General features: G+C 54.3%; 2 protein-coding genes across 29 annotated transcripts in view; one reads left to right on the top strand and one right to left on the bottom strand.

Annotated features, from left to right (window-relative positions):
* The window catches only part of CACNA1D (calcium voltage-gated channel subunit alpha1 D), a 306,232-nt gene extending 289,924 nt beyond the window's left edge, over nucleotides 1–16,308 (top strand). For 17 of the 21 annotated variants that reach the window (XM_077858509.1, XM_077858512.1, XM_077858505.1 and 14 more), the window contains 8 exons: nucleotides 623–739; nucleotides 1,441–1,808; nucleotides 2,531–2,557; nucleotides 4,039–4,188; nucleotides 4,468–4,631; nucleotides 7,454–7,575; nucleotides 9,168–9,488; nucleotides 9,988–16,308. In XM_077858509.1, the coding sequence (XP_077714635.1) occupies nucleotides 623–739; nucleotides 1,441–1,808; nucleotides 2,531–2,557; nucleotides 4,039–4,188; nucleotides 4,468–4,631; nucleotides 7,454–7,575; nucleotides 9,168–9,488; nucleotides 9,988–10,281 (1,563 nt within the window). In that variant the 3' untranslated portion in view covers nucleotides 10,282–16,308. Of the gene's footprint in view, nucleotides 1–622; nucleotides 740–1,440; nucleotides 1,809–2,530; nucleotides 2,558–4,038; nucleotides 4,189–4,467; nucleotides 4,632–7,453; nucleotides 7,576–9,167; nucleotides 9,489–9,987 lie in introns of those variants that run through there. The other 4 variants (XM_077858506.1, XM_077858518.1, XM_077858513.1 and 1 more) reach the window with 3 other exon arrangements.
* CHDH (choline dehydrogenase) overlaps nucleotides 13,113–26,744 on the bottom strand; it is a 38,894-nt gene continuing 25,262 nt past the window's right edge. For 6 of the 8 annotated variants that reach the window (XM_077858537.1, XM_077858532.1, XM_077858534.1 and 3 more), the window contains exons 3-9: nucleotides 21,280–22,021; nucleotides 20,443–20,594; nucleotides 19,651–19,780; nucleotides 18,611–18,745; nucleotides 17,657–17,799; nucleotides 17,130–17,232; nucleotides 13,113–16,371 (exon numbers count right to left, since the gene is read on the bottom strand). In XM_077858537.1, coding sequence (XP_077714663.1) covers nucleotides 15,953–16,371; nucleotides 17,130–17,232; nucleotides 17,657–17,799; nucleotides 18,611–18,745; nucleotides 19,651–19,780; nucleotides 20,443–20,594; nucleotides 21,280–21,994 — 1,797 coding nt within the window. In that variant the 5' untranslated portion in view covers nucleotides 21,995–22,021 and the 3' untranslated portion in view covers nucleotides 13,113–15,952. The remainder of the gene's footprint in view (nucleotides 16,372–17,129; nucleotides 17,233–17,656; nucleotides 17,800–18,610; nucleotides 18,746–19,650; nucleotides 19,781–20,442; nucleotides 20,595–21,279; nucleotides 22,022–26,744) is intronic. The other 2 variants (XM_077858535.1, XM_077858536.1) reach the window with 1 other exon arrangement.

Below are 26,744 nucleotides of genomic sequence, written 5' to 3'. Positions count from 1 at the left end.
ATCACGGATGCCACGGAGGCTGGCGCTGCACAGCAGCCCAGGTCTGTGTGTGTGTCAACCCATTCTGTCATGGTCCTGAATGTGCTGGTGATTGCAGTGTGTGGTGTCACTCCCTCGTTCCCATGGCTTTTTTTTGCAGAACCAGTGGCCCCGAAGGCTGCGGGTCTGCTTTGCCCCCTCACACTTGTACTTAGGTCACAGCCGGTGAGTCCCTGCCACCCTCCCTATAGAATGGCCGGGTTGTGTTCCTTGCCCCCACTGGGGCTCTGGGAAAGGACCCTGCAGGCCACATTCTATAGACTGTCATTTAGATGTGGGCTTGTGCTCTCGGCCACGGCAGACGCTGTTCCCTGCGAGTGGGGGTATGTGAGGAGGAGGAGACTGGGTGGAAGGCCTCAAGCACCCAGTCTAGGGGACCAGCTTGAACTCCTGACCACACCCTTTAACCCTGGGGCTTCAGGGACCCCTCAATTACACTCACACGAGCAGTCGCTTCCCTGGGTTGCCTTTTGGAGAAACCTTCCCTCCCCACAGCTGAATCAGGCAGGAGCAGAGCCAGGACCCAGGCCGAGCCCAGCACGCCCACGTTGTCTAATCCATTTTGCCATTTTTGTTGATCTAGGCAGGATTAAGGACACTGCATGACATTGGGCCAGAAATCCGGCGTGCTATATCATGTGATTTGCAAGATGACGAGCCGGAGGAAACAAAACGAGAAGAAGAAGAAGATGGATTCAAAGTAATTATTCCACGCCTAGCTACACACTGGCCACTTGGAAATAGCGGGGCAGGACTTCAATTTGGGCAGTTGGTGATCCACAAAAGAACCTGGAGAATGCACGCCAGCTCCCGGGCCTAGAGGGGCTTACGGACCATGCTCTCCCCACAGCAGACCTTCGGCACCTCCTCTGGGGCCGGGCCTGCTGCTTTCCTGAGCTGGCCCCTCTGTCCCACGCTGGCGCTTCAGAGGAGCCTGGCCACAGCCGCTTGGCCAGTGTGGCTGAGCATCCTGAGGCCTGCTAGCCGCTGCCCGCCTGTGTTCCCCCCTTCTTCCCTGGGCCAACTCTTTGATCTGCCAGCTGGCCCTCAGCCCCCTCCCAGCCCAGAGGGTGTGCTTCCTGTCCAACCTCAACCGCTGGGGGCTGCCAGCCCGCCCTGCTGGGTGTAAGTCACCTCAACTTGGAGCGACTGGAAGAGCACACTCGTGTGACAGCCGAGAGCTGGCTCCCCACTCAGGGATCGGTAACCTTCCTCATTTCAGGGGGACCGGCTGCCACACAGACACATCCACCCTGATCTGTGAGACACTCAGATTGTTTTACAGGGATCCTACGGAGCTTACCTAGAATTTGTTTTTCGTGTAGAAAAAATTACCTAACAAAGCTAGCCTGCATCAAATACTTGTTAAATTACCTGGTGTTGTCTCCCATTATTTTGCAGAGAAATGGTGCCCTGCTTGGAAACCATGTCAATCATGTTAATAGTGATAGGAGAGACCCCCTTCAGCAGACCAATACCACCCACCGTCCCCTGCATGTCCAAAGGCCTTCAGTTCCACCTGCAAGTGATACTGAGAGACCGCTGTTTCCTCCAGCAGGAAATTCGGGGTGTCATAGCCATCATAACCATAATTCCGTAGGAAAGCAAGCTCCCAGCTCAACAAATGCCAATCTCAATAATGCCAATATGTCCAAAGCTGCCCCTGGAAAGCGGCCCAGCATTGGGAACCTTGAGCATATGTCTGAAAATGGGCATCACTCCTCCCACAAGCATGACCGGGAGCCTCAAAGAAGGTCCAGTATTAAAAGGTAACCTTTAAAATGTGTTTGCACTTGGTGATGTAGTGTCTCCCCCGAGGTGTGTGGCTTTCTTCCCCCCGTGCTCTGGCACACACAGGAGACTCTGAGGCGGCATCTGCACGTGAACCTGCAAGTGCCGTGAGCTCGTGGGCCTCGTCAGGCACTAGCCAGTGATGAACCCAAAGGATGGAGGGCCACGAGCTATCCTGTGCCCTGCCAGAGGGGCCGCTCCTTAAAACAGCAGTAGTTGCCGTAAACTCTACCTTCCCCAGTGGTGCCAACATACCGTGGGACAGGGGCTGGCAACCTTTGTCTTGTAAAGGGCCAGATGGTAAATATTTTAGGCCCTGGCCACCACACAGGCTCCACTGCAGCGGCCGAGCTCTGCCGTTGGAGAGAGAAAGCAATCCTAGACGGCGTGTGTAACTGTGTGGGGGTGGCTGTGTCCCCATAAAACTTTAAACTTTATTTACAGACACCGCAGTGTGAACTTCATATAAGTCCCATGTGATGAGATATTTTTTCTTCCTTTGATTTTTTTCTTTCTTTGCCATCTTTTAAAAGCGTTAAGAACTGTTCATAGCTCATGGGCAGTATAATGGCCTGTAAACCATAGCTGGCTGCTCTCTGCTCTAGGAACTAGCCTGATATCTGCATTTTAAATTTTATTGGAAATATTTAACTTTTATCTTCTCCCTCCCTCCCTCCCATGTTATGCCTTTCCTGGATAGAACCCGCTATTATGAAACTTACATTAGGTATGTGCTCATCGCCTGTGTTTGTGTGTTTAATACTCTGTGTTTAAGTGTAACCAGTTGGCCTCCAAGTGCTGAGGGATGAGAAGGATTTTGAGGCAACAACCTGATAGGGTAGTGGAGCTTGGGGCCGTGGACTCCAGAGGCAGACGTCGTTGTTTTTTTATTTCCTTCTCTCTTTCTCTGTCTTTTTTTCCCTCTCTTTCTCTTTTTTGAGATTTTATGTATTTTATTTTAGATAGCACATGTATGTGAGCAGGGGTGGGGAGGGGTGGGGCAGAGGGAGAGGGAGAGAATCTCAAGCAGACTCCTTGCTGAGTACAGAGCCTGACACAAGGACTCGATCTCACAACCCTGAGATCATGACCTGAGCCACCCAGGTGCCCCAGTAGTTGCTTCTTTCTAAGCAAAGGAGCATTCAGGTCCATATACGCACAGACTTTGTTCTCACCTAAGAGCTAATACTCACATGCCAGCATGCTCGCGGGCTAGCCCCTACATGCCTCATGACTGTGCAGGGAGAGCCTACTGTATACTCCCCTGGGAGGCTGACACTGCCTCTGCTGTCTGGGTTCAAGCCTCTTATGGGGGCTTCATATGAGCATGACCCCAACCTCCTGAAGACCAGGGACTGGGCCTTCTCCGTAGTCTTCTCCATAGTCCTCAACATATGTGCAGTGTATCCTACTCCATATTTGCTGAACAGGGTTGAATTGTAAGAATGATCATTTTCTTGGGGACAGACAGACTAAGTCTCTTGGCTTAATTAAGTGTAACCAGCTGCTCAGGAGCAACCTGAGAGAGTGGAGAGCTTGGAGGGGGCACAGTCATCTCTTTGGAAAGAGTTGATGTCACAGAGCTTAGCTGGTTTTCCTGAGGACTGGAGCCAGGTTAAGGGCTTTCAGGGAGATAGCACGACAGTCTTGCCATGTGGGCACAGCAGGCTTTGAAAAATTGGCAAGTGTCACAGGTGTGAGTCTCCCCTGGGACCCAGGATCCCAGACTCCTGTCATATTTCCTGGGCCAGAGGCAGTGGGAAACTGGTAAGGGAGCTCCTTTGTTCCAGATCCTAAAGTCACACGAGCCAGAATAGAAGGAATAAGGATCAGAGTAGGTGGCCGGGGAGCCCAGCATTTTCTCTCCAGGACTGCCGATCGCTGCGGCCTCTAGGTCCATTTCCTTGTTCTGTTCCCCAAATCACACCTTCGTCTTTGACTCCATGGCCCTCAGGCAGAGTGCTTTGGCACCAGCATTGTGCAAGGTATTGAGAGATGCGCCCTCTCCCAGCACACACACATGCTCACACACACGCTCACACACATGGCACCACCGCCAGAGGCCTCAAGAGTCCAGTCCCAGGTCACCCCGGGAGAAGCCAGGGGCACGCGGGGCAGGGGTGCTAGCCGCACACCGAGGCCGGCTCAGGCAGCGTCTGCCTGCGAGCTCAGGGGCTCAGGGGCTCGGGGCCTGTGTCGCAACTGCAGATCTGACTCGGGAGATGAGCAGTTCCCAACCATCTGCCGAGAGGATCCGGAGCCCCACGGCTACTTCAGGGACGCCCGCTGCTTGGAGGAGCAGGAGTACTTCAGCGGCGAGGAGGGCTACGAGGATGTGGGCTCTCCGGCCGGGGGCAGGTGAGCAGCGCTGCGGCTCCGGCCGACCTCAGGACGTGGCCCGGCTGGCCGGCCCGGGCCGAGAGGCGGGGGGAGGGGGCTGCTCTCGCAGACCAGCTTCTCCCAGGGCCCCGAATCTTCCATGAAGCTGAGCACTGACTGCCTTGCTCTCAGCCAGTCCAGGGTGTCCAGGAATGGTGGGGAGAGGACTGTCGCCGTGGGTCTAAGCTTAGCGACGGGGCTTGCTCGCGAGGCTGGCATGTGCCCCTCACCCTCTCGTTTGGCCTTTTTGACCGCCAGGCAGAGCTACAACTACTACAACCGATACCCGGGCAGCAGCTGGGACTTCGAGCGGCCCCGAGGCTACCATCACCCCCAAGGCTTCTTGGAGGATGACGACTCGCCCGTTTGCTATGACTCCCGGAGATCCCCAAGGAGACGCCTACTACCTCCCACCCCGACATGTGAGGCCAGATTTTTTGTTTTGGGTGAAGCCTTCCAGAGAACAGTGTGTGCCTCCCCTGGCCCCGGCCCCGAGGAAGCGTGACAGCTGTGATCCTGCTGCATTAGGGACCCCGGTCCTCCAGACCAGATCCCTGGTCGGAGACCCTAGCGGCTTTCCTTTCTGCCTCGTCCGTGTGCCGCGTGATAGAGCTCAAAGCACTTCAGTGGTGGTCTTGACTCTCTGAGAACAGAGAAAGGCAGCGCGTGGTCCCAAACGTGCACAGCGTGTGGCATCCGATAAGGGGCTTTCTGTGCTTGTCTTCGTTTCTTTGAGCCCAGAGTCCCTCTTGCGAGGTAGTCACCATGTGCACCGTGTTGTCATCAGGCTATCTCCGTGGATGGGGTGACTGACCCTCAGAGGGCAGAAGGGATCGGTCCTGGCGCGGAGCTGGACCTCATCCTAGGCCTGTCCCACCAAGCCCCATGCCTCCGAGGTGTACCTGGGAGCTCTTGATGTCTGTCCATGTCTCCTCAGTCCCCACCAGGGAGTTCCCCTCTCACCCACCCCCTCCACGCCTCGGCTCTCATCTCTGCCAGGCGTCAGCTAGTGCCCTTGCTCACAGGGCAGGTTTTGGGTCAGCGCTCCCACCCGGGGGCTGGAGGAGACCCATCCTGCTAGAGAAGAGGTGGCGGTGGGGGGGGGGTGGTAGCTGTTCCCCACCTGGTTTTCTTAAGCAGGTGACCTAAGCAGTGCCCCCCAGAGATCTGATTCACCCCAGTGAGGAACCTGGGTCTGGGTGAGAAATGTAGCAGTGGCCTTTGCCCCCTCCTGGCCAGGCAGTTGGATTGTGCACATGTGGGCATTTTGGTGGTGGTTCAAGAACATCCAGTCCTGGTGTTTTGAGGAATGAAGCACATACTCGAGCAGGGCTCTAATCAGTAACCAAAAGTAGCCCAGACACATTGGCTCTGAGTCGGCTAACTCTGTGTGCGATAACCAGTCCAGCTGGATGGCGCCGGGGGCCCCCTGCCTCTCTCCGGCTGTCTGTCGCAGGAGACACCATTTCCATAGTTAATATTTAACTCTGCAGCCCCAAACACATGCTGAACAGAACACTTCTGAGCTCCGTGAATACTGGGTGACACAGGCAGGTGAGGCCAGGCAGAGGCCCCTTGTCCAGGGAGTGCCACTGCCCCGCCTGGATCTCCCTGTGTCCCCTCCGGTAGCCACATTAATGCCCACCATTCAGGGGCACTGCCCTAGTGAAGCAAAGAACCTGAGTGGGCCAGAGCGGAGCAGAGAGCGGGCCTCCTTATTTGTAAGGGCAAATAAATTTTATTTGCTTCGCTGCTCATCGGTTCAGACCTTGGGCAGAGAGAAGCTGGACACCTTCAGCCTGTGTTCTCAGCAAAAATGAGATTACTTCGTCTGCCGGCGTCGGTTGCACACAGCAGATGAGATGATCATTGTCTACATGGATTTTCAAAACCACAAGGCACTACTGGAATGAGAGAGATGGTGGTTTCCTCTCCTGGCTCCCAGCCTCTGGCCCCTGCCCTCTGATCCTGAGGGGGTTCTAGAGGGGGTGCCAACGAGGGAGGCCCATCTCCCTTAGGGTATCCCCCTTAGGACACATTGCCCTCCCTGTGTGGTGCAGGGAGGACAGGATGTCTGATGGGGATAGCAGGTGTCTTACAGCTGTCCATGTCCCATGTAGGCAACTCCAAGAGGAGGAGGAGGAGGAGGCCCAGCACGCCCCACAGGGGCACCTCAAGCCCGGGTGGCCAGGGCCGTTGTCTGTTCTCCCCACACTGGGCAGGGCCAGTCAATGGCTCAGCCTGGTCTTCCTACACTTTTAGACTAGAGCTCTCACAGAACCCGGTTCCTGCAGCTTCCTGTGACTTCTAGGAGGCCTGGGAGGCTCACCCACCCCTATGGTTTTCCAGTACAGGAATTAGGGGTGTGTTTTGCCAAAGCAGGAGGAATGCCCTGGGATCTTAGGAAGCAGAAGCTGAAGAGACCTGGCTCCTGCCTTGCAAACTGTCAGTAGGGCCCCAAGCCCTTTCTCCAGCACCAACGCCCTCAAGGGTAGACCTGTTCCCAGGGGGAACAGAGCCCCTGGCCTGTGCTTGGGGCCCTGGGCCCTGTGTCCTGTGAAGCCACAAACTTTGGATCTCTTATCATTGCTCAGCCTGTACACCAGCCTCTATTTCGAGTGGTTGTTAACAGGACAGTTGTGTTCTTTAACATTAGAGGTGTTTTCTGTTTTTGCCTTCAGTGCTGGAGAAGCTGGGTCTTTCCCAACAAAAGAACTTGCTTCTTACCTGGTTGAGTTATAGCAAGTCACTCCCCTTGAAGCAGGCAGAAGCACGGGAGCAGCAGCAAGATGCCGTGGGCCCCAGAGACTCTTAAGATGCCTTCGGGGGCGGCAGCGGGGCGGGGGGGGGGGGGGGGGGGGCGGGGCGGCAGCAGGTGTTGTAGGATTCTAGAATGACGTTGTGTTCTAGACCTGAAGTGCTGTGGTCCCCATAATGTGTGTACAGGACCAGGGGTGTCAAGTCAGAGCAGCTGCTCTCTGGAGCCTTTAGCTGTGCCCTGTGATAACAGGCATTACTTGTACAAGAAGCCAACTTGCACTTAACTAAAAACACCCCCTCAGTTGGGCAGTCTCTTCAGCCTCCCAAAGTTCTGAGACCTCACTGCCTAATGCTCTTCCTGGGACATATCGCTTGCTTCCTCTCGGGCTCCCTGCTGAGTGTCCAGTGGGCCACCCTGACCCCAGAGCCCTGGGGCCCCCACAGAGCGCTTGTTTCACGACTGCTGGTGTGCTTCACTTCTCAGCGCACCGGAGATCCTCCTTCAACTTTGAGTGCCTGCGCCGGCAGAGCAGCCAGGAGGAGGTCTCGCTGTCCCCCACCTTCCCCCACCGCACAGCCCTGCCACTGCACCTGATGCAGCAACAGGTGAGCCGGCCTGCGTGGCCTTGATACACGTGCCTGATGGGTACCCTGTGGACCCCGCCCTCCAGACACCCCCTTCCCTTTGGCTGCCAGCAGCAGGAGCAAAAAAAAGGGGAGAACCTTCACAGACACTCTGGCTCCATCCTGTAGCAACCTTGCCAAATAGATACTATCCCGACCCCCTTTTCACAAATGAGCAAATATCAGGGGAGAGGGTAGGCGACATGCCTAAGCTCACACAGGAGGTTTGTGACCCAGTTGACATAGGCATCCTAGGCCGCCAGCTTCCAAAGCTGGGCTCTTGGCTTGGGTGCACACTGTGTTCTCTCTGGGGCATTGACGATGCGGCCTAGTACAATCCCTGACCCAGGGAGTGGTGGCTGCTTGCTTGGTCCTGAATAATCAGTGCTGCCCTTTATTTGCTAAGATGCTGTCCTTTCATTAAAACATGTCTGTGGAGCCCTTTGCACACAGGGCCCTCTGGTCACAGGGGTGGGTGAGCCTTCAAACAGGCCGCAAGGAAAGACGGTGGTCCAGGGAGAAGGACCCATCCACAGTGTGACAGGTAGGAGCTCAGGGGCTGGAGGGAGGGTGGGGCAGCCGCCCACTCACCAGGGGCTTGCCTCAAGGACAAGAATATGGTACTTTTTCTTTCTAAGAAGAGCACATCAGAGATGCCACCCACTGTGTACATGTGTCAGGGGCAGGAAAGCGTGCAGGGAACACCCAGTCTGTAAATTTGCAGAGCTAGCTCACCACCTAGGTAGCTCACCGCCAGCATCCTGAGCATGTGAGCACTAGTTTCCATTTCAGGTGTCCTGTTTCAGGTTTCTCTGCCAATTTTTTACTTTCCTGCCTTCAGTTTTTGTATTAGCTCTTATTTGTGCCCTGCTTTATTGTGAGAGGGCAAAGCTTGGGAAGGCCCAGCCATCAAATGCCACAAACCAAGTAGGCATGGCAGTCTATGTGGGCACGTGCATGAAAACGCCCTTCCCTGTGCTGTCCCGCTGACGAGGACACCTCTGTGCCTGCATTGCCTCCCTCAGGTGGTCGTGGCTTTTGGTTGGGCCACGGGCCATCGTGGCCCTCCGTGCAGAGAGGGAATACTGGGGCCAATCTGTTGTGGTGCAGCTGTAGGTGGGGGAAGCAGGGCTTGTGCCCAGAGCTTCAGAGCAGACCAGATGCCTGCTGGTGTGATGAATTGCACTAGAGTCAAGAGAACCAGCTGTGTTCCTTCTGAGGGCTGGGAATGTCTTGTTTGCCCCGAGTGTACTGTATTTGAACCTAGAGTGAACGGGGTGGTATGTTCATACACCACAAGGTAAAGAAATGTCTTCACTAATTCTCCACTGCTTGGTGGCAGTTTGACAAATTAGCAGCTGATTCCTGCTTAGGAACAGTCCTAAGGAGTGCATTATGGATTTGGGAAAACCAAAACTAGTCTGCCAGAAAGCCAGATTTCACTGCATGTGTCCTCTTCAAGTCCCTGTACGAGGCTGCCCCTCTGCAGCCATGTCTCCTGCTTGGTCTGCGTGAGGAGGCCTGGGGTTTGCTCCTGAGGACCTCTGACCCCGCCACCTTTCATCTCTCCCCAGATCATGGCAGTTGCGGGCCTGGATTCCAGTAAAGCCCAGAAGTACTCGCCGAGCCACTCAACCCGGTCGTGGGCCACCCCTCCAGCGACCCCTCCGTACCGAGACTGGACGCCGTGCTACGCGCCCCTGATCCAGGTGGAGCGGCCAGAGGCCCTGGACCAGGTCAATGGCAGCCTTCCATCCCTGCACCGAAGCTCATGGTACACGGACGAGCCCGGCATCTCATACCGAACTTTCACACCAGCCAGCCTGACTGTCCCCAGCAGCTTCCGCAACAAAAACAGTGACAAGCAGAGGAGTGCAGACAGCTTGGTGGAGGCAGTGAGTATGCTCCACTCCACCCCAAGGATGCCAGGATGGGCAGGCTCTGGCATAGCAGAGGGGGACCTGCAGGGGCAGTGGAAGTTCTGAGGCCGGGGGTGCTCTGGGGCCCAAGTGTGCCCCTTTTCCTCTGGACAGCGCCCATTCCTTGGATACAAAGATGGTACTTACGGCATGAGTATAAAAATACTGCCACTGCCAGTTCTCATAAAGGAGCTGCACCTAGGATTGCAGGTGCCGGGCCTGCACATACTACTAGTTCCTACTGAGATATTTTCCCCAGTGGGGCCCACTCTTGTTGGGCCACATGTAGTGTTGGAACTCTGTGATGTTTCAAAGCCATTTACATTTAACTGTCATGTGTGAGGTCTAGCAGACACGATTGGCTGAGTCCCAGAAGTACATCGTGCGGTTTGTGCTTTAGGTGGTTCCTGTGGGCTTCTCCCTGCAAAGCCTTCTAACACTTTTATGCCGTTCATTTTTTGTCCTATATATACAGGTCCTGATATCCGAAGGCTTAGGACGGTATGCAAGGGACCCAAAATTTGTATCGGCAACAAAACACGAAATCGCCGATGCCTGTGACCTGACCATCGATGAGATGGAGAGCGCAGCCAGCAACCTGCTCAATGGGACTGTGCATCCCCGGGCTAACGGGGGCGTGGGCCCTGTCTCACACCGGCAGGACTATGAGCTCCAGGACTTTGGGCCGGGCTACAGCGATGAGGAGCCTGACCTCGGAAGAGATGAGGAGGACCTGGCAGATGAAATGATATGCATCACCACCCTGTAGCCCCCAGGGAGGGGCAGACTGGCTCTGGCCTCAGGTGGGGCGCCGGAGGGCCAGGAAAAAAGTGCCTCATAGTTAGGAAAGTTTAGGCACTAGTGTGGAGTCCGTATTCAATTAGACTTTTGTACAAGTGATGTCATGCCTCAAGGAAGCCATAAACCTGGTAGGGAACAGCCGTGCACCCGTGCCCAGCCCCAGCTGTGGGAAGCAGCAGGTGCAGCCTTCCTGGGGAGGACCCGAGAGGACGAGGACGTGGGACAAGCCCGGCCCACTCGTCCAGGGCGCCCCCGGGGCACTCGCCCGCGCCCACCCACCTGCTGGCACGGTGGGGAAGGTCAAGGTGATGACGATCACCACACCTGTGTCATTACCTCAGCCATCGGTCTAGCATATCAGACATTCACTGGGCCCAGCATATCCATTTTTAAACCCGTCCCCCCAAATACACTGCTTCCTGGTTTCTGTTTAGCCGTTTTGAAATGCAGTGTGTGAGTCAGGACCTACCTACCAGCCGTCATCTGGAGAGGGGAGCAGGACCTCATATATGAGGTTTTCTGTTCTGTGACCCCAGTTTACAAGAGAGTGTCACTCAGTCGGTTTTGGACTGGCAGCTTAAGGGCAACTGTAAACTGGAATAATCATGCACTCGCAACCAGGTAAACTTAGATACGCTAGTTTGTTTAAAAATTATAGATTTACTGTACATGACTTGTAATATACTATAATTTGTATTTGTAAAGAGATGGTCTATATTTTGTAATTATTGTACCGTATTTGAACTGCAGCAATATCCATGGGTCCTAATAATTGTAGTTCCCCACTGAAACCTAGAAATTACTAGCATTTTTACTCGGGCTGTACAGAAGTAGAAGAAGTAGAGCCAATTCTCATTCATTCAGTGAAAATCTTTTGGGGATGAAATTTTAAGTTCAAAAGAACTTGACATCAGATTTTTTTCTAAAATATTTTGAGTCACTCTGAATCTACCTTTACAACAAGATATACCAGATGTTTAACAGCCTTTGCTCTGAGCAAGAGTTCTAGGATTTGATAGTGTACCTTTGGTCCACCATGGGTTACAACTGTCTTTTCTCTCACTAGCCCTCCGAGAAGCTCATTGCGTAGGTCGAGCTGGTTACTCTGACCCTGTGGCATTCACAATGGCACCTCAGCTACCCCCACAAGACATTTTCGCATCTCTGGTGTAGAAATTATCACACAGGTGAATGGAGTTCCTCTGCCCTTGCTCCCTGAGGACGGACGCTGCTGCTTGTCATAAATCGGGGTGCTGGGGAAGGGGGTGGAGGGGCACAGCGATGCTCTGCAGGATGGGAACGTCGGGTCTGTCCAAGTTGTACTGTTGCCTTTTTACAAAACACTGCTGTACTGTGTGTTCTCTTTGAGGGCTTTTATATGCAACTGAATGAGGGCTGAAGTTTTCATTAGAACGTACTCACACTCCGATTGTACTTCCTGATGAAAACCCACTTTTGGACCATTAGACCCACCAAGGCTTCCTTTTCTGTTCAAAGAATCATGCCGACTTTGTCAATTTACCTTGGCAGGGATTCCCTGCGGTCAAAAAAAGATAATTAACAGTTTTGGGTTCAAAATTTTTAAATATTACCTAGGCAACCTGTTAATGTTTTGGGTTTTTTTTTGGTTTTGTTTTTTGTAAATAACAAGACTTTGTTATGAAGACCTTACAAACCTCTTCTTAAGACATTCTTACTCCAGATCCAGGCAAAAACACTTCAAGGTTTGTAAATGACTATTTCCTGACGTAAATTTTTTTTAATTAAAATGCAAAATGTTCTTCAGAATATAACTGTGTAATAATTTTATTGCATTAGGGAGCTCTTGTTGCAAAGAGCTGGTGGGGGCCGGTGAGGGCAGTCCTGGGACTCTGAGCAGTTCCCGTACCCTGATGGCTCCCTCCTTGATGCCCGTGGCTAAGTCAGCACCAGCTGCAGAGAGCACGGTTTCTCCTCAAGGGCTAAGCCACTGTTCCCATCCTTTCTGCTGCGTATTGTTCTTCCTGTGTGGCTTCTCAGCAGCAGCCCAAATTGCCTCCACCACGGTCGGGTTTTCTGGTGCAGGCCACCCTCTTTTCCAGTCAGTACTTTGTTGAGCCATGTGGGCTTTTTTCCCTTTGCTTCAGGAAAGATTTTTTTAAATTTATTTATTCATGAGAGACAGAAGCAGAGACATAGGCAGAGGGAGAAGCAGGCTCCCTCTGGGGAGCCTGATACGGGACTCGATCCCAGGACCCAGGGATCCCAGGACCACGACCTGAGCCAAAGACAGACATTCAACCACTGAGTCACCCAGGCATCCCTTCAGGAAAGTTATAAGATTAAATGTCTCTCCCTTCTGGTTCCCCTACATCCCCTAAAAGTCATTCTGTTGTGTTCCCAGGAGTAGTACATTTGGTTTTGTGTTTTTCATAGCACAATGGAAATGGCAGTTCTAACTCCCAACCAGCAGAAACCTCACAAACAGCTTTTCCTCTCGTTTCTACCCAGCAGCCTGGCCAGATGGGCCTTTCCAACTGTTTTCCCACATTTTGGAGCCTGGGAAGCTCTCCGTACACAGTGTAGGCGTTACCTGCCTTACTGCTGACCCCACACTTGTGAAAGGAACCAGGGTAGTTTACTTCACATTGTTTATATTTTATGGTCTTCGCTGTCTTTGCCAATTGCCTGTTTTCCTGAAAAGGTTTCCATTGTTATGATGGGCTTTAGGTTTGTTCTAAATACCGGCCAGCACCAGAGCTGTCCTCTGGCACAGAGCTCCAGCTCCTTCCCTGACTCAAAAACAGACACTAGGTAGGCTTTCATTTGTTAACAAAGTGTTTATTTCTCCAAAATGATATTCCTCCTTTCCTGGGGATGTCAGAGGGCAGGAGAATGAGGGGCAGGCCTGGGGCCCGTGTGTCCAATGTAGGAGCACCAGTGAGAGAGGCCTTGCAGACACCCTGTGGGGATGGTGGGATGAGAAAGGACATGGGACACTGCCTAGGTCTCAAGATAGGGCTGGTGGAGAGAGTGTGTGTTTCCTTCTGGTTTTTTAAGAGAAAAGGACGCGGGTATTAGATGTGATGTTAATTGGGTGGAAGCAGGAAACTGCCTTTGTGGGGAGGAATAGCCTCCAGGCTGGAGAGGAGACTCTATTTGAATTTATGGAAACGAGGACTCCCATAGTCTGCCCGGGGAGCAGAGAGGCTGCAGGTCCAAGTGCCAGGACCCGGCTTCCAGGACCTGCCATCTCCGGTCATGCTGCAGACGGGCTGCTCCTCCACCTGTGCGTTATGACCCCGAAGCTACCAGGAAGCACCTTCAGCTCATGCAGCAGCTTGGACATAGGCTTCTTCGAAGGGGTCCATGCTCAGGGCCCGACCAGGTAATACACAGCTCTGTTGCACTTCTTCAACCATTTTTGGAAAAGTACATTCTTCTGTTTGTGAGCATCAGGGGGTCTTTGCTAAGGGGCTTAAGTAAGATTCCTCCCAGGGTGAGTGCTGGCCTGGTCTCTGGGTGCCCGGAGAGCTGCTGCCTGTGGCATGGCTGCCCTAACCCAGTGGGCACCCTTCTCCCTCTCGGGCTTCTGCAGCCAACGGCCCCTCTTTCTGAGGTCCAAGTTTCCCTCGTGGCAGGGACTTGGAGACGGCCTGCTGTTGCGACAACGGGCCACGGTTCCCCCCTGCCAGATGGCTGCACGCTCACCGGCCAGGGCCTGGGCGAGCAGCCGCTTCAGAGCCCAGTGTTCTGCCCTCGGCTGGACCCCAACAGCACGGTTGACTCCACTCTGAGTCCCAGGAGGCCTGGATGTAGGGCACTCACGGTGTTCTCTTTTGAGACTTACTTCTGCACATGGTGTGTGATCATCGGGAACAAGACTCAGTGACCAGGAGTGGGCGAGGGGCCTAGATGTCATCCGGCCGTACAGCATTCTGTGCCTCTGGCCACAGGTCATTCCGCTTATCCGATGGGGTGGACACAGTAGTAATCCAGCCACAGGCTCGGAGAACGCAGAGGCCGCAGGAGTGATCGGCTGGGTCACCTGGCCCACCCGCACGAGCGAAGGTCAGCACAGTCCCGCTCCGGCCTGGGCCCCTCTGCCCACTGAGCTCGCTGCCTGCTGGCCCTCCGAGCAGTGGGGTGGGCACCTGCGCTGCCCCGCTGTCCTTTCACCCCTGCAGGCAGCTCCAGGACCCCGAGGGTGATGACCGTGCACCACGGCTGTGGGCAGATGGGGAAGCTTTCTAGGAGAGATGGATCTCCTAGCACTTAGAGCCTCCCTTGGAACAGAAAATAAAGCAAGATACAGGTAAGATTCAACCAGAGATACTTAAAATTTTTAAAGGAAGGAGAAGTGTGGTGGTTTCCTCCTCTCTCTCTGGAAGGTCTTTCTCACAAACACAGGTTGTGGCTGTCTGGCCTCCGGGCCACCTCGATCCTGGGCAAAGCCTGGAATGCCCCCTTTCCCTCCCCTCCTTGTCGTGGGTCCCGCGCAGCAGGTTTCCATAGCACAGTTCTTCTCTCCCCTGCCGTAGATGGTGGCCTTGGAGATCTTCGGAAAAATCAATCCAAATGCATTTAGTTTTCATCACCTTGTAAGAACAGTCTGGCTGAGGCATCTCCACTCAAAAATCAGGTACTGGATTACATTGTTGAATTAGAGAAAGTTTTAAAGATCAAAGAGCTATTTTAAATGTTACTTGTATCTGTTTCTCCCCACTGCCCCCCCCCCCAACTCAAATCTTTGCCAGTTTATTTTCACAAGCTCAGGTACGTAGTTTGACTTGACTGCTTTTTCCATCAGCCTCGGCTCCATCCCCGTCTGTTCCTGCGGATGCCTGTGGAATACAAATTGGCCAGCCGTGTCCACTGTGAGTCGTTTCCCCGGGCTGACAGGAAAGCATCCTCTCTGGGCTAGCCGCTTTGGCTGGGAGCAGAGGTCTGGTCTGTGGGGTTTGCTCTGGGATTCTAGGTTTCCCCGGTAACAGGAAAATCTTTTAAAATGCTAAATCAGGAAACCTATGGTAGTTGAAGAGACTCTCCAGACTCCTCTTTGAACAAGGTCCAGAAATGCTCTCATGGGGCTGTGTTAAGAACCAGAGCACTGGAGACGTGGGCCCTCAGAGGGACCCAACTGGGAGGGGACTCAGGAAGTAGAAGAGAGAGCGGCTCGTGTTTCTTCCGGCAGGCAGCTTTCCCTCTGAGCAGGGATGCCGGAGGCTTAGGCATGGGCCTGGCTGCAAGGCTGCAGCCTGAGCCAGAGGATGCTCCCCACCCCCACCCCAAGAACCCAGTGCCCTCTAGCCAGCACCCCACTCCTGGAGCCACTTGCCCTCACTAAGAGGGCGGCCGGGGGTAGACCCTGGACTGCAGTGTGCCATGGAGTCTGAGACAAGGCGGTGGCAGGAGTCAGCCATCCTCTGCAGGCCTGCCCCCTAGCCCTCTCTCCTGTCCCTTAGGAGGCAGGCCTGTGGGGGAAAATGCTGGTGAAAAGAAACCTGCCTGGCTGCTTGTACTGGTCTCTGAGCCTCAGAAATTACTCATTCTCAGCCACTGAATTGTGACATCCTCGACAGTTTCAGGAAAGGGCACCCGGGGTGGGTGCTGCGCTGACCCTCCTGGCTCGTCAGGAGGCATCTCGGGCAGTGTCCACCTCAGCGCTGGGTGGCCAGGGTCTGGGGCTTGTACACAGGAACATCCTCGTCCGAGAGCGCAGGCTGCCCCTTGATGATGTCCGCTGCTTTCTCCGCGATCATGATGGTGGGGGCGTTAAGGTTGCCGCTGACCACGCTGGGCATGATGGAGGCATCCACCACCCTGAGGTTCTCCACCCCGAGGACCCTGGCCTGCGGATCCACCACGGCAGTGGGATCAGAGGGCTGGCCCATCTTGCAGGTGCACGAGGGGTGGTAGGCACTGTCTGCTTTTGCCCGCACAAAGGCGTCTATCTCTGTGTCTGACTGCACGTGGCTTCCTGGCTGGAGCTCCTTCCCCCGGAATGGTGCCAGGGCTTTCTGGGCAAAAATTTCTCTGGTCAGCTTCACACACTGGCGGAAATCTTTAATGTCGGTTTCTGTCAATGAGAAGAGACAGGTGAGGTGCCGCCTCTTACCAGCGGATTGAGCACGAAGAGGCTCAGTAAGCTGCCCGAAGCAACGGTCAGCGCCTGCCAGCCCTGTGATCCCACTGCCGTAGTGGATCCACAGACCAGGGTGCTCGGGCCAGAAAACCTCAGGGGCACAGAGCCACCAGGTCGTTTGTCACCTACTCATGGCCAGTTAGACTACAGCCAAGCAGAGTCTCATGAAGGCCAATAGGCAGCATCCTAGGTGGACACAGCCTGCCCCAGAAGCCCTGGGTTTAAATGAGGGGCAAGAGTAGACAGCCTGCTGCTTGCCACTGTGGCTGTGAGCATGCTGCGAGTCGTCGGTGAGCAATGGGGAGTGCTCCTTTTTGCTGCTGCATGCAAAGAGGCAGGCCCAGGAAGGTTATCTGCTTTTGGAGGATGCTCAGAGTAACAGCAGCAAAACTGCTCTGTGAGCTCTATGTGCACAGCCAGATCTCCTTGCACCTTCTGGTGAACTGTTCTGAAAGCTGCAACTCTCTCCTGCTGTGCAAAAGGACCCCCCAGGGTTACTTCAAGTGACCAGGACACACAGAGCAAACAGCATGTGCAAGTTTATATAGCCCAAAGTGAGGGAGGCAGAGGGGGACCTGTATCTCGGGTATAATTCAGACAAATGTAAACCCCATAAAGGCATCCACTCATTCACTGAATGAATGACCTGGCAAGCCCAGGCCTGGGGAGACATGGGGGCTGGTGAAAATTACCTGTTGACAAGTAGTTGGGCTGAATCACAGGGTGGTCCCGAGGGTCGGCACTTCTCAGTTTGAGCCAGCCCACACTTGTGCCCCGCAGGGTCCCCACGTGTACCTAGAAGAACCGGAGGAAGCATGACCTCCTGCCATCTCCTGACTCAGTAGGCTTAGGCCCCAGGGTATCCGTGGGATAGGACTCCACACCCAGAGCCAATTAAAAGCAGACAGATCCCCCCTACCTTCCACAAGTGGGGGGAAGGAAGATCTCCCCTCCCCTCCCTGAACCTGCTTCCTGGCTTTATGCCTGATGGTCTTAAACTTCCAGGGGCTTTCAGGGAAACCCCAGGGCCCTTGGCCACATATGTCCATTTCCATATGTTGCATTTACCCTGAGTCATTCCTGGCACTGCCTCAGGAAGATTCCAGGGTCAGCCTCTCCCCTCCCCACTCGGACCCGCTGAACAGCTGGAGAGCAGGACAAGGCTCCTGCACAGCCCGCCGAGGGCCCTGCTGCAGTGAGGAGAATGTGGCCTGCTTACCTGGTAAGCCTCCTGCTGGGTGGGCACCCGTCCATGGTCAATCACTTGGGACGGCAGGAAATGGAACTGGATGTCCGGGTGGGGGACTCCGGGCCGGCTCCGGATGAACCCACCTGTTTCCAGGTGCGCGGTGGCTCCATCCCCTGAGGAGCAGAAGAGGACGAGGCAGCTGAGCAGGTGGGCTGGCCTCCCCTCTCTGGGTAGCTCCCCCGGGCCCTATTCTGGGGCCTGGACCCAAAGTGCTCAACTCTGGCCTCTCATCCTCAGGGGGCGCTCACCCAACAGCACAGGTGTCAATACCAGCTCCTGCCAGGGGGCTTTGCCCTTCCCCTGGACTCCTCCACTGCTGACCTGACTTCCTCCTCAACATGTTACAGTCTCCCTGGCCCAACATATTTCTTCCTCTAACACCAGATACCTAGATCCGGGGCCCTTGTAACACCTTCTTCCTACCTCTCAGATATTCTCCACTTTACTAACGTCCTGATCTTAAAACTTAAGCAGGTTTACAAGGATTCTTTCCATTGATCCCCCCAGCACGGAAGCTCCCTTGAGGGTACCTGCCTTACTGGCACAGCATAGCTGGCAGGTGTGGGAGAAACCCATGCTGACAGGGATCTCCAAGGACCACATTCTGGCCTGGGCGGTACTCTGGGACTCCAAAAACAAACAAAAAAACTGCTGAGAAATGGATGTTGATTGTGCCTTTACTCCTGTCCATCCGTAAGAGAGAGCAGCACCCAGGCTCTGAGGAATCGTACACTGGACAGGCCTTGGGGTGCTGCATCTGGTCCTCACAACAGCCTGCCGGGCGTGACTATGTATCCCCATTTTGCAGATGGGAAAGTTGAGGAGGCGAAAGGCAGAGCTAAACTGTGAATAAGTGACTTGAGGCCAGGGAGGCCATGCTGCCCCTCGACCAGCTCCAATCAGGTCCCGGACCAGCACACCCACCCGTGAACTTCCAGAGCCACTCCAGACCAATCCGGACCTTCCTCAAGGGCTTCTGTGCCGAGTGGAGAGTGATGGGGAGGGTGCATGCCTGCTGGATGTAAATCTCCAGGTGGTCCTGTAGGTTCTGGCCCACTCCTGAAATGGGAGGGAGTGGTTACGAGAAACAGCTTCCAAGGGGGCCTCGGCTGTGCTGGCCTCTCAATGTCCCCTGGCTTTGAAAACGCCCCACCCCCACACCCACCCCTTCCACTTCTCTGCCAGGCCAGCTCCTGCTCATTTTGGCTTAAAGGTCACCTCCCGGGACATCATCCCCATATTCAGGGCCAAGTCTAGTCCTCTCATGCTGCCAAAGCCACCTGCCCTTGTCACTCACTCCCAGGGCAGCCCCTGTAACCATCCAACACCGTCCTTCCCCTGCAGCCACCCTCCCCGAGCATGGGTCCCCAGCATTCAGCAGGCACCACTCCCTGAGCTGCTGCCAGATGGCCTGATGGCCCACCCTGCACCCCTGATGTAGGGTAAAGAGAATCAGGCCTTGTGCTGGGCAGACGCTGTGCCAGCTCATCTAAGCATGCGGGGACATGGGGTGGCAGGCTGCTGTCACAGACCATCACTCTCACAGGCCTCTTATGATGAAGCCTCCATAGGAAAATGGGTCATTTTGAGGGAGCCTGGGTTTTAAGAGAGTTAAGAGGCCCTAATGGGTATCAAAGATAGTTTGTAAGAAATGTTAGGCCTGGGGTAATTGTCTCAGCATGAAAAGCATGCTCTGGAGCACTGAGTTGGCATCTTTGATGTCCAAGCTGCTGCTGAGTCCCAAGGACAGAAAACAGTGGGACAGGAGGGCCAGGGAAAGGGAAAAAACACAAAGACTTGGGGCCCCTGGAGAGCAGGGGTGTCCAGTAAGGCTCTTGGGAAGAATGTGACCGTTCCATGGAATACTGACAGTTGCCCCCCTCCCCACTCCATGCTAATGAACTACAATAAGCCCTTTTATTAGCAGAGGCACCCTCTGAGGAGCGGCAGAGAAGGGAGCTCACCCGGAAGATGGCACACCACCGGGATGCCCAGCTTCTTGAGGTCGTCTGCATTGCCGACACCCGAGAGCATGAGCAATTGTGGAGAGTTGATGGCACCCCCGCTCAGAATCACCTCCTTGCTGGCATAAGCCTGGAAGACACAGGGGCCTACAGGTCACAATTCCTGAAAAGCCAGACAGAACCCTGAGAACCTGGCCCTGGTGTGATGTCCCCGGGTGGTGAGTGAGGATCCCATTCCCGGGCCCCCGAGGAAGAGGATGTGCAGCTCCGGTGTGCAATACTAAAGCGCACTTCACATGCTGATACGTGCCCTGTGGCAGGTGCACTGTAATGATGGTCTTAGACACAGGACTGCCGGGCAGCCCGGGTGGCTCAGTGGTTCAGCGCCTGCCTTCGGCCCAGGGCATGATCCTGGAGACCTGGGATCAAGTCCCACATCGGGGTCCCTGCATGGAGCCTGCTTCTCCCTCTGCCTGTGTCTCTCTGTGTCTCATGAGTAAATAAATAAAATCTTAGGACTGCTGAGCTTAAATGAGATAAATAAAAGCACGTACTCAAACAAGCGGTTTAAACAAAACAACAGTGAGCCAGATCTTCACGGGGACGCGGAATGATCTGGACACACCGCTAAGTGGAAAACAGTGTAGTGCTGAAATCTGGAGTACACTCACAATTAGTTTTTAAAGCCTTACTGAAACCTCTCAATTTCTGAAAAGGTATGGGAGGAACCGCCGGGGTGAGGGCTCCTCCCCTTCCATCTCCGCGGCCCTGGCCCGGCGGTAACTCACTCACCCTGCGGGTCTGCCCGTTCTTGATGTACTCCACGCCCACTGCCCGGGTGCCTTCGAACAGCACCCTGCTCACAAACGTCTGGGCCTCGGCTGTGAGGTTGGGGCGGCTCAGTGCTGGGTGCAGGTAGGCGCAGGCTGTGCTCCAGCGCTTGCCTGCAGGACAGAGCAAGGACATCAGGAACGGTGCCTCCCCCCCCCCTTCTCCTGGTACCTGTGGGGTGGGGAGTTGGAAGCGGCTGGAGAAAGATGGTATTTGACCTTCCCCTGCGGCTGGGAGCTCCGCATCCCAAGTTAGGCTGAGACCCCAAGTCCCTGCTGGACTGAAATCTGCATCCACGTGGGGGTGGAAGGCCCCCTCTGCTCCCCACGGCATGGCAGGCCGGGAGCTGCCGATAAAAGGGAGTGAAAACCCTGTGGAGGCAGGCAGGAGCCTAGGTCAGCCCAGGCCTTGCCTCTCCCCCTGCGGCGAGCAGGGCGCTTCGGGGCTCAGTGCCCCGGTTTCCTCATCTGCACATCCCTTCAGCCTCTGGGCGCTCTGGTCACAGTTGCCGCTCCCTGTCACCAGAGGCCTGCAGATGCCCGAGTCTGTCTCCAAACGGTCTCTCACTGGCTGTGGGCTGTACTGCGTGGCCTCTAGGGGGTGTGACACCCCGGCCATGGGGCCTCCTGCGAGCCTCCGTTTCCTGTCACTCGCTGACCACGATGGGGGCAGGAGGCACAGGTGCCCTGGTGGAGACTGGCTTCCAAGAGGAGGAAGGGGGGGGGGGGAGAGCCAAGGGAGGAGGGGCCCGGGGGGGGGGGTCAGGGGAGGGCAGCCGGGAGGGGGCCCGGGCGCTACCTTGGTGGATGGTCCTGTCCATCCACCCGAAGCCCTCCTGCTGGAAGCCGTTCATGTCGTCGGTGAGCGGGTAGCCGGCCTGCCGCGCGGCGTCCAGGAAGGCGCGGTGCAGCGGGTGGTCGGTGCGGCCGCGGGACACGTGCAGCGGGCCGCGGCCGCCGCGGTAGGGGCCGGCGCCCAGCTCGTGGCTCTGCGCCCTGCGGAAGTAGGGCAGGCAGCGCGCGTAGCCCCAGCCCGCCGCGCCCTCGCGCTGCCAGCGCTCGTAGTCCTCGGCGTGGCCGCGCACGTACACCATGGCGTTGAGCGAGGACGAGCCGCCCCACACGCGGCCGCGCGGCCAGTACAGCACGCGGCCGCCCAGGCCCGCCTGCGGCTCCGTGTGGTAGCACCAGTTGTACCTGTCGTCGCGCAGGTTGGCCACGAGCGCGGCGGGCATGTGGATCTTCCAGAGCAGCCGCTTGCTCCCGGCGAGCAGGTCCCGGGGCCCGGCCTCCAGCAGCAGCAGGCGCACGGCGGGGTCCTCGGTGAGCCGCGCCGCCAGCACGCAGCCCGCCGAGCCCGCGCCCACCACCACGTGGCTGTACTCGCCGGGGCCGGGGCCGGGGCTGGAGCCCGCGCTGGCCCGCCGCCTCCCGGCTCCCCGGGCTCCCCAGGCTCCCCAGGCTCCCCAGGCGCCCGGGCGCCGCCCCCCGCAGCCTCGCAGGGCGCCCCACATGGTCCGGCCGAGTCCGGGGTCTCCCTGCTGGAACGAGAAGACGGGCCTCAGCTCGCAGTCCCGGGCCGCTGCGCGGGGGATGCGGGGGCTGCGGGCGGCAGGCGGGGCGCGGGGCCGCGAGATCCCTGCGGGGCTCTCCAGGGCTGGGCGCAGGGGCTCGTGCCCGAACTTGGAGGTGGGGTGACCCCAGCAAGGCGCCGCTGTGACGTGCGTACACGAACCTGCGGGGGGCAGGCGCCGCTCGCCCGCTCAGGCCGGTGGCTGAGCCCCTGCCACGTGCCAGGCGCCATTTCATCCCCAGCAATACACGGAACGGGCCGTCCGCCCTCGGAACTCACGGTCTGGGGCTCGGGAGGCGGAAGACGGAGGTCACCCAAGGAAGGAAGGAAGGTCAGGGTGCGACCCGAGGGCCACCGGTGAGCGCGACGGCGCCGCAGCAGGCCGCACGGCCGGAGCTGCCATCTCCAGCGACCCCTCCGCAGAGCGCCGGGGTTTGAACAAATAGCGCCGGGAGCTTTCGGGGGGCCTCTGCCCGCCACGTGCAAACTAACCCCAACACGCCCATCGCACAGAGGTAGAAAGGAAGCGGGATATCCCACTCTGCCGACGCAAGGCCATCAGAGAAGTTCAGGCGCGCAAGGCTGGAAAGCGCAGGAACCTCAAGGGAGCCCTGATCCATCCACCAGCCCGCCCCTAGGGCAGCCTGAGAGCTAAGGGGCTAGAGAAAGACCCCGCCGCCCCTCGTGCAGACACAGGAGAAAGAAGCCCCAAGGCCTCATGAAAGCCGGAGCACAGAAGAACCTTCCAGCACTCCAGGCCCCATACTAGCACAAGGTAGCAGTGCCCAGCACTCCACTCCCAACTAGGTTGCTCGACACTCCACATCCATGATCTGGTGGAATGAAAAGCGTGACCTTTCCTAGGCATGAATACGATTCACCTCCATCCCTGCTGTCCTGTTACAAGGTCCAGCATTCATAAAGGCTTAAGAGACCCAGATGAAAAGCTGGGGAAGGTGGTGGAGGAGGAGGATTTCGAGCTCATCTCCTCCCAGACGCGGGGCGGGGGGTAGGGGAGGTGGAGCAACAAGGACACAGAATACAGCTGACCCTGAAAACCACCTGAAGACTGGCAGAAGGGCCAGTCCAGAGCTAAAAGCATACAGAGAAGGCCCTATCAAGAAGGGGAGGAGGGGCGGAGATGCAGTCAGGGACCAATCTCTGGCACTGCGGCAGCTTTCCCGCCACAAGCCAGAAGACTATCACAAGCAGGGAGGTCTTTCCCGAGGAGCCAGGGGATCCCCCATCCTGGGGATCTGCACTGGGAAGACGAGCCCCTGTAGTGTCTGGCTTTGAAAATCACGGAGGCTTCACTCTGGGAGAGCTGGAGGACTTCAGGAAAGCAAGAGTCTTGCTCTCAGAGGGCACCATATCACCCAGTTTGAGACGCAGCACCGGAACAGCAGTTTGACGAGCACCTGGCTTACGTGCGAAGATTATTTACTACTTTTAGCCCATTGCTGAATGGGCAGGGATCTGTAGGAGATTTCTCCAGGAACAGAAGTGCTGGTGACGCTATCTTTCTTGCCCTCCTTGAGTGCCACTGGTTGGATGCTTACAGGAGCCACTTCTGATACTTCATCTACCTTGCTGACATTGCTTGCCCCCTCCACCAGCATTCCCCTGTGGACCCACACCACTCAACCTGCCTGCCCCGGCAGGTGTCCCTCCAAAGCGACTCTTCCCCTCACACCCAGCAGGCAGCCACAACTGGGCCTGGCATCCATCCAAAGTGACTCCTGACCTGGATTAGTGGAGAGCCAGCACCATACCCCAGCGTGTTTCAGCGGCTACAGCCAGGCCTTTCAGCCAGCTGTGCTAAGAGCTAACACCGCACACCAGCACGCCTGCAGCAGTTACAGTTGGGTTTTCTAAGGCAGCTGTGCTCGGGGCTAGCCCTGCTCACCAGTGTGCCCGCAGCAGCTACAGCTGGGCCTTCCACCCAGCCATGTCAGGAGCCAGCCTGCTCACCAGTGTGTCTGCAGCAGCTGCTCCCAACAGCCAGCTGGGCTGGGGGCCAGCCCCACCCATCAGCACACCCGCAGCAGTACAGCCACGCCACTCACGCAGCCATACAAGGGAACAGCCCTGCCCAACAGGACGCCACAGAAGTTGTGGCCCAGTCACAACAGGAGGGTGCAAGCAGCCCACACAAGGGACACCCTTTGAATGCCAGGTTCTGGTGACCGGGGAGATTGCACTACTGGGCCCTACAGGATGCCTTCTACAAAAGGCCACTACTTTCAAGACCAGGAGGCATAGCTACTCTACCTAATACATAGAAGCCAACACAGTCCGACAAAATGAGGATACAGAAGAATGTATTCCAACAAGACGATGACAGGACCTCAGAAAAAGAACTAAGCAAAATGGAGATCAGCAATCTAACTACAGAAGAGCTCAAAGTAATGGTCATAGGATGCTCACTGAGAAAAGTGCATGAGCTCAGAGAGAATATCAACAAGAGAAAACATAAAAAGGCACAAATCAGAGTGGAATAATAGCTTAAAAATACAATAGAGGAAATCAACAGCAACTTAGAGGATGCAGAAGAACAGATCAGCAATCTGGAAGACAGGAGAGTGGAAAGCGCTCAAACTGAACAGCAAAAAGAAAAAGAATTTTAAAAATATGGATTAAGGGTGGATTAAGGGATCTCTGAGACAACATCACGTGTCCTAACATTTACCTTAAAGGGATCCCAGAAAGAGGAGAAAGAATGGGGCAGAAAACTTATTTGAAGAAGTAATAGCTGAACATTTCTCTAACCTGGGGAAGAAAACAGACATCCAGGTCCAGGAAGCACAAAAAGCCTCTAAGGCTAGATATTTACAATTGTTATATTCTCTTGTTGGGTTGATCTACGTCCACACCAAGGCACGTTACAAAAATGGCAAAAATTAAAGAGAATCATAAAAGCAGAAAGAGAAAAGTAAATAGTTACAGATGAGGAAAACCCCCATAAAGCTATCACCAGATATTTCAGCAGAAACTTTGCAGGAAGAAAGGAGTGACATAATACAAAGTGCTGAAAGGAAAAAAAATCTACTGCCAAGAATACTGTATCTCCCAAGATTATTGTTCAGAATTCAAGGAGAGAGAGTTTCTTAGACAAAAGTTGAAAACGTTCATCACCACTAACACAACCTTATAAGAAATGTTAAAGGGATCCCTTTAAGAGGAAAATAAAAAGGTCATAACTAGAAGAAAATTATGAAAGGAAACAATTTCACTGGTAAAAGCAAACACAGAAAGGTAGTAGATTAATCACTTATAAAGCTAGTGTGAAGGTAAAGACAAGGTCAATTATACCTATAAAATTTAGCTAAGGGATACACAAAATAAAAAGATATAAAATATTATGTCATATACATTAAAACATGGAGTAGGGGAGTAAAAATGTAGTAATTTCAGAATATGTTCAAACTCAAGTGCCCACCAACTTAAATATAGATTGTTACATACATAGGATGTAATATATAAGCTTTACAGTGATCACAAACCAAAAATTGTATAATAAATACACAAAAAATAAGGACAAAGACATCCTTAGCATAGCACTAAAAAAGAGTCATCAGATCACAAGCAAAGAAAGCAAGAGAAGAAAGCAATGGAAAAGAACTACCACCAAAACAACCAGAAAACAACTTACAAAAGGGCAATAAGTGCAAACCTATCAATAATTACTATAAATGTAAATGAACATACCTTAAATCAAAAGGTATAGGATGACTGAATGGATAAAAAAAAAAATAAGACCATCTTATACTAGACTTATACTAGACTCACTTCAGACCTAAACACATATGCAGACTGAAAGTGAAGGGGTAGAAAAAGATATTCTATGAGAATGGTAGGAAAAAAAAAAAGCCGGGGCAGCAATACTTATATTAGACAAAATAGACTTTAAAACAAAGACTGTAACAAGGGAAAGCATTACATAATGATAAAGGGATCAATCCAACAAGAGAATATAACAATTGTAAATATCTACGCATCGGACATAGGAAGACCTAAATATATGAAGCAAATATTAATAGACATAAAGGGAGAAATTGATAGTAGTACAATAATAATAGAGGCCTTTAAAATCCCACTTGCATCAATGGATAGATCATCCATGCAAAAAAGCATTAAGGAAACAGTGGTTTTGAGTGGTACATCAGACCAGTAGACTTAACAGATATATACAGAAGACTCCATCCAAAAACAACAGAATACATATTCTTTTCAGGTGCATATGGAATGTTCTCCAAGATAGTTCTCGTGTTAGGCCACAAAACAGGTCTTAATAAATTTAAGGAGACTCAAATCGTATCAAGCATATTTTCCAACCATGATGGTATGAAACTAGAAATCAATTACAGAAAGAAATTAGAAAAAAACACAAATATGTGGAGGCTAAATAACATGCAACCAATAGGTCATGAAGAAATAAAAGAGGAAACTAAAAAACATCCAGAGACAAATGAAAATAGACACAAAATGGTTCAAAATCTTTAGGACTTGGGTATCCTGGGTAGCTCAGCAGTTTAGCGCAGCCTTCAGCCCAGGGTGTGATCCTGGAGACCGGGGATTGAGTCCCGCGCCGGGCTCCTTGCAAGGGGCTGCTTCTCCCTCTGCCTGTGTCTCTGCCTCTCTCTCGCTCGCTCGCTCTGTCTCTCATGAATAAAAAAAAAAAAATCTTTGGG

Source organism: Canis aureus, chromosome 19 (genome assembly GCF_053574225.1).
Source record: "Canis aureus isolate CA01 chromosome 19, VMU_Caureus_v.1.0, whole genome shotgun sequence".
In the NCBI taxonomy this organism is placed as follows: Eukaryota; Metazoa; Chordata; class Mammalia; order Carnivora; family Canidae; genus Canis; species Canis aureus.
Note: the sequence above shows the minus strand (reverse complement) of the source record. Positions and strands in the feature narration are given on the sequence as shown.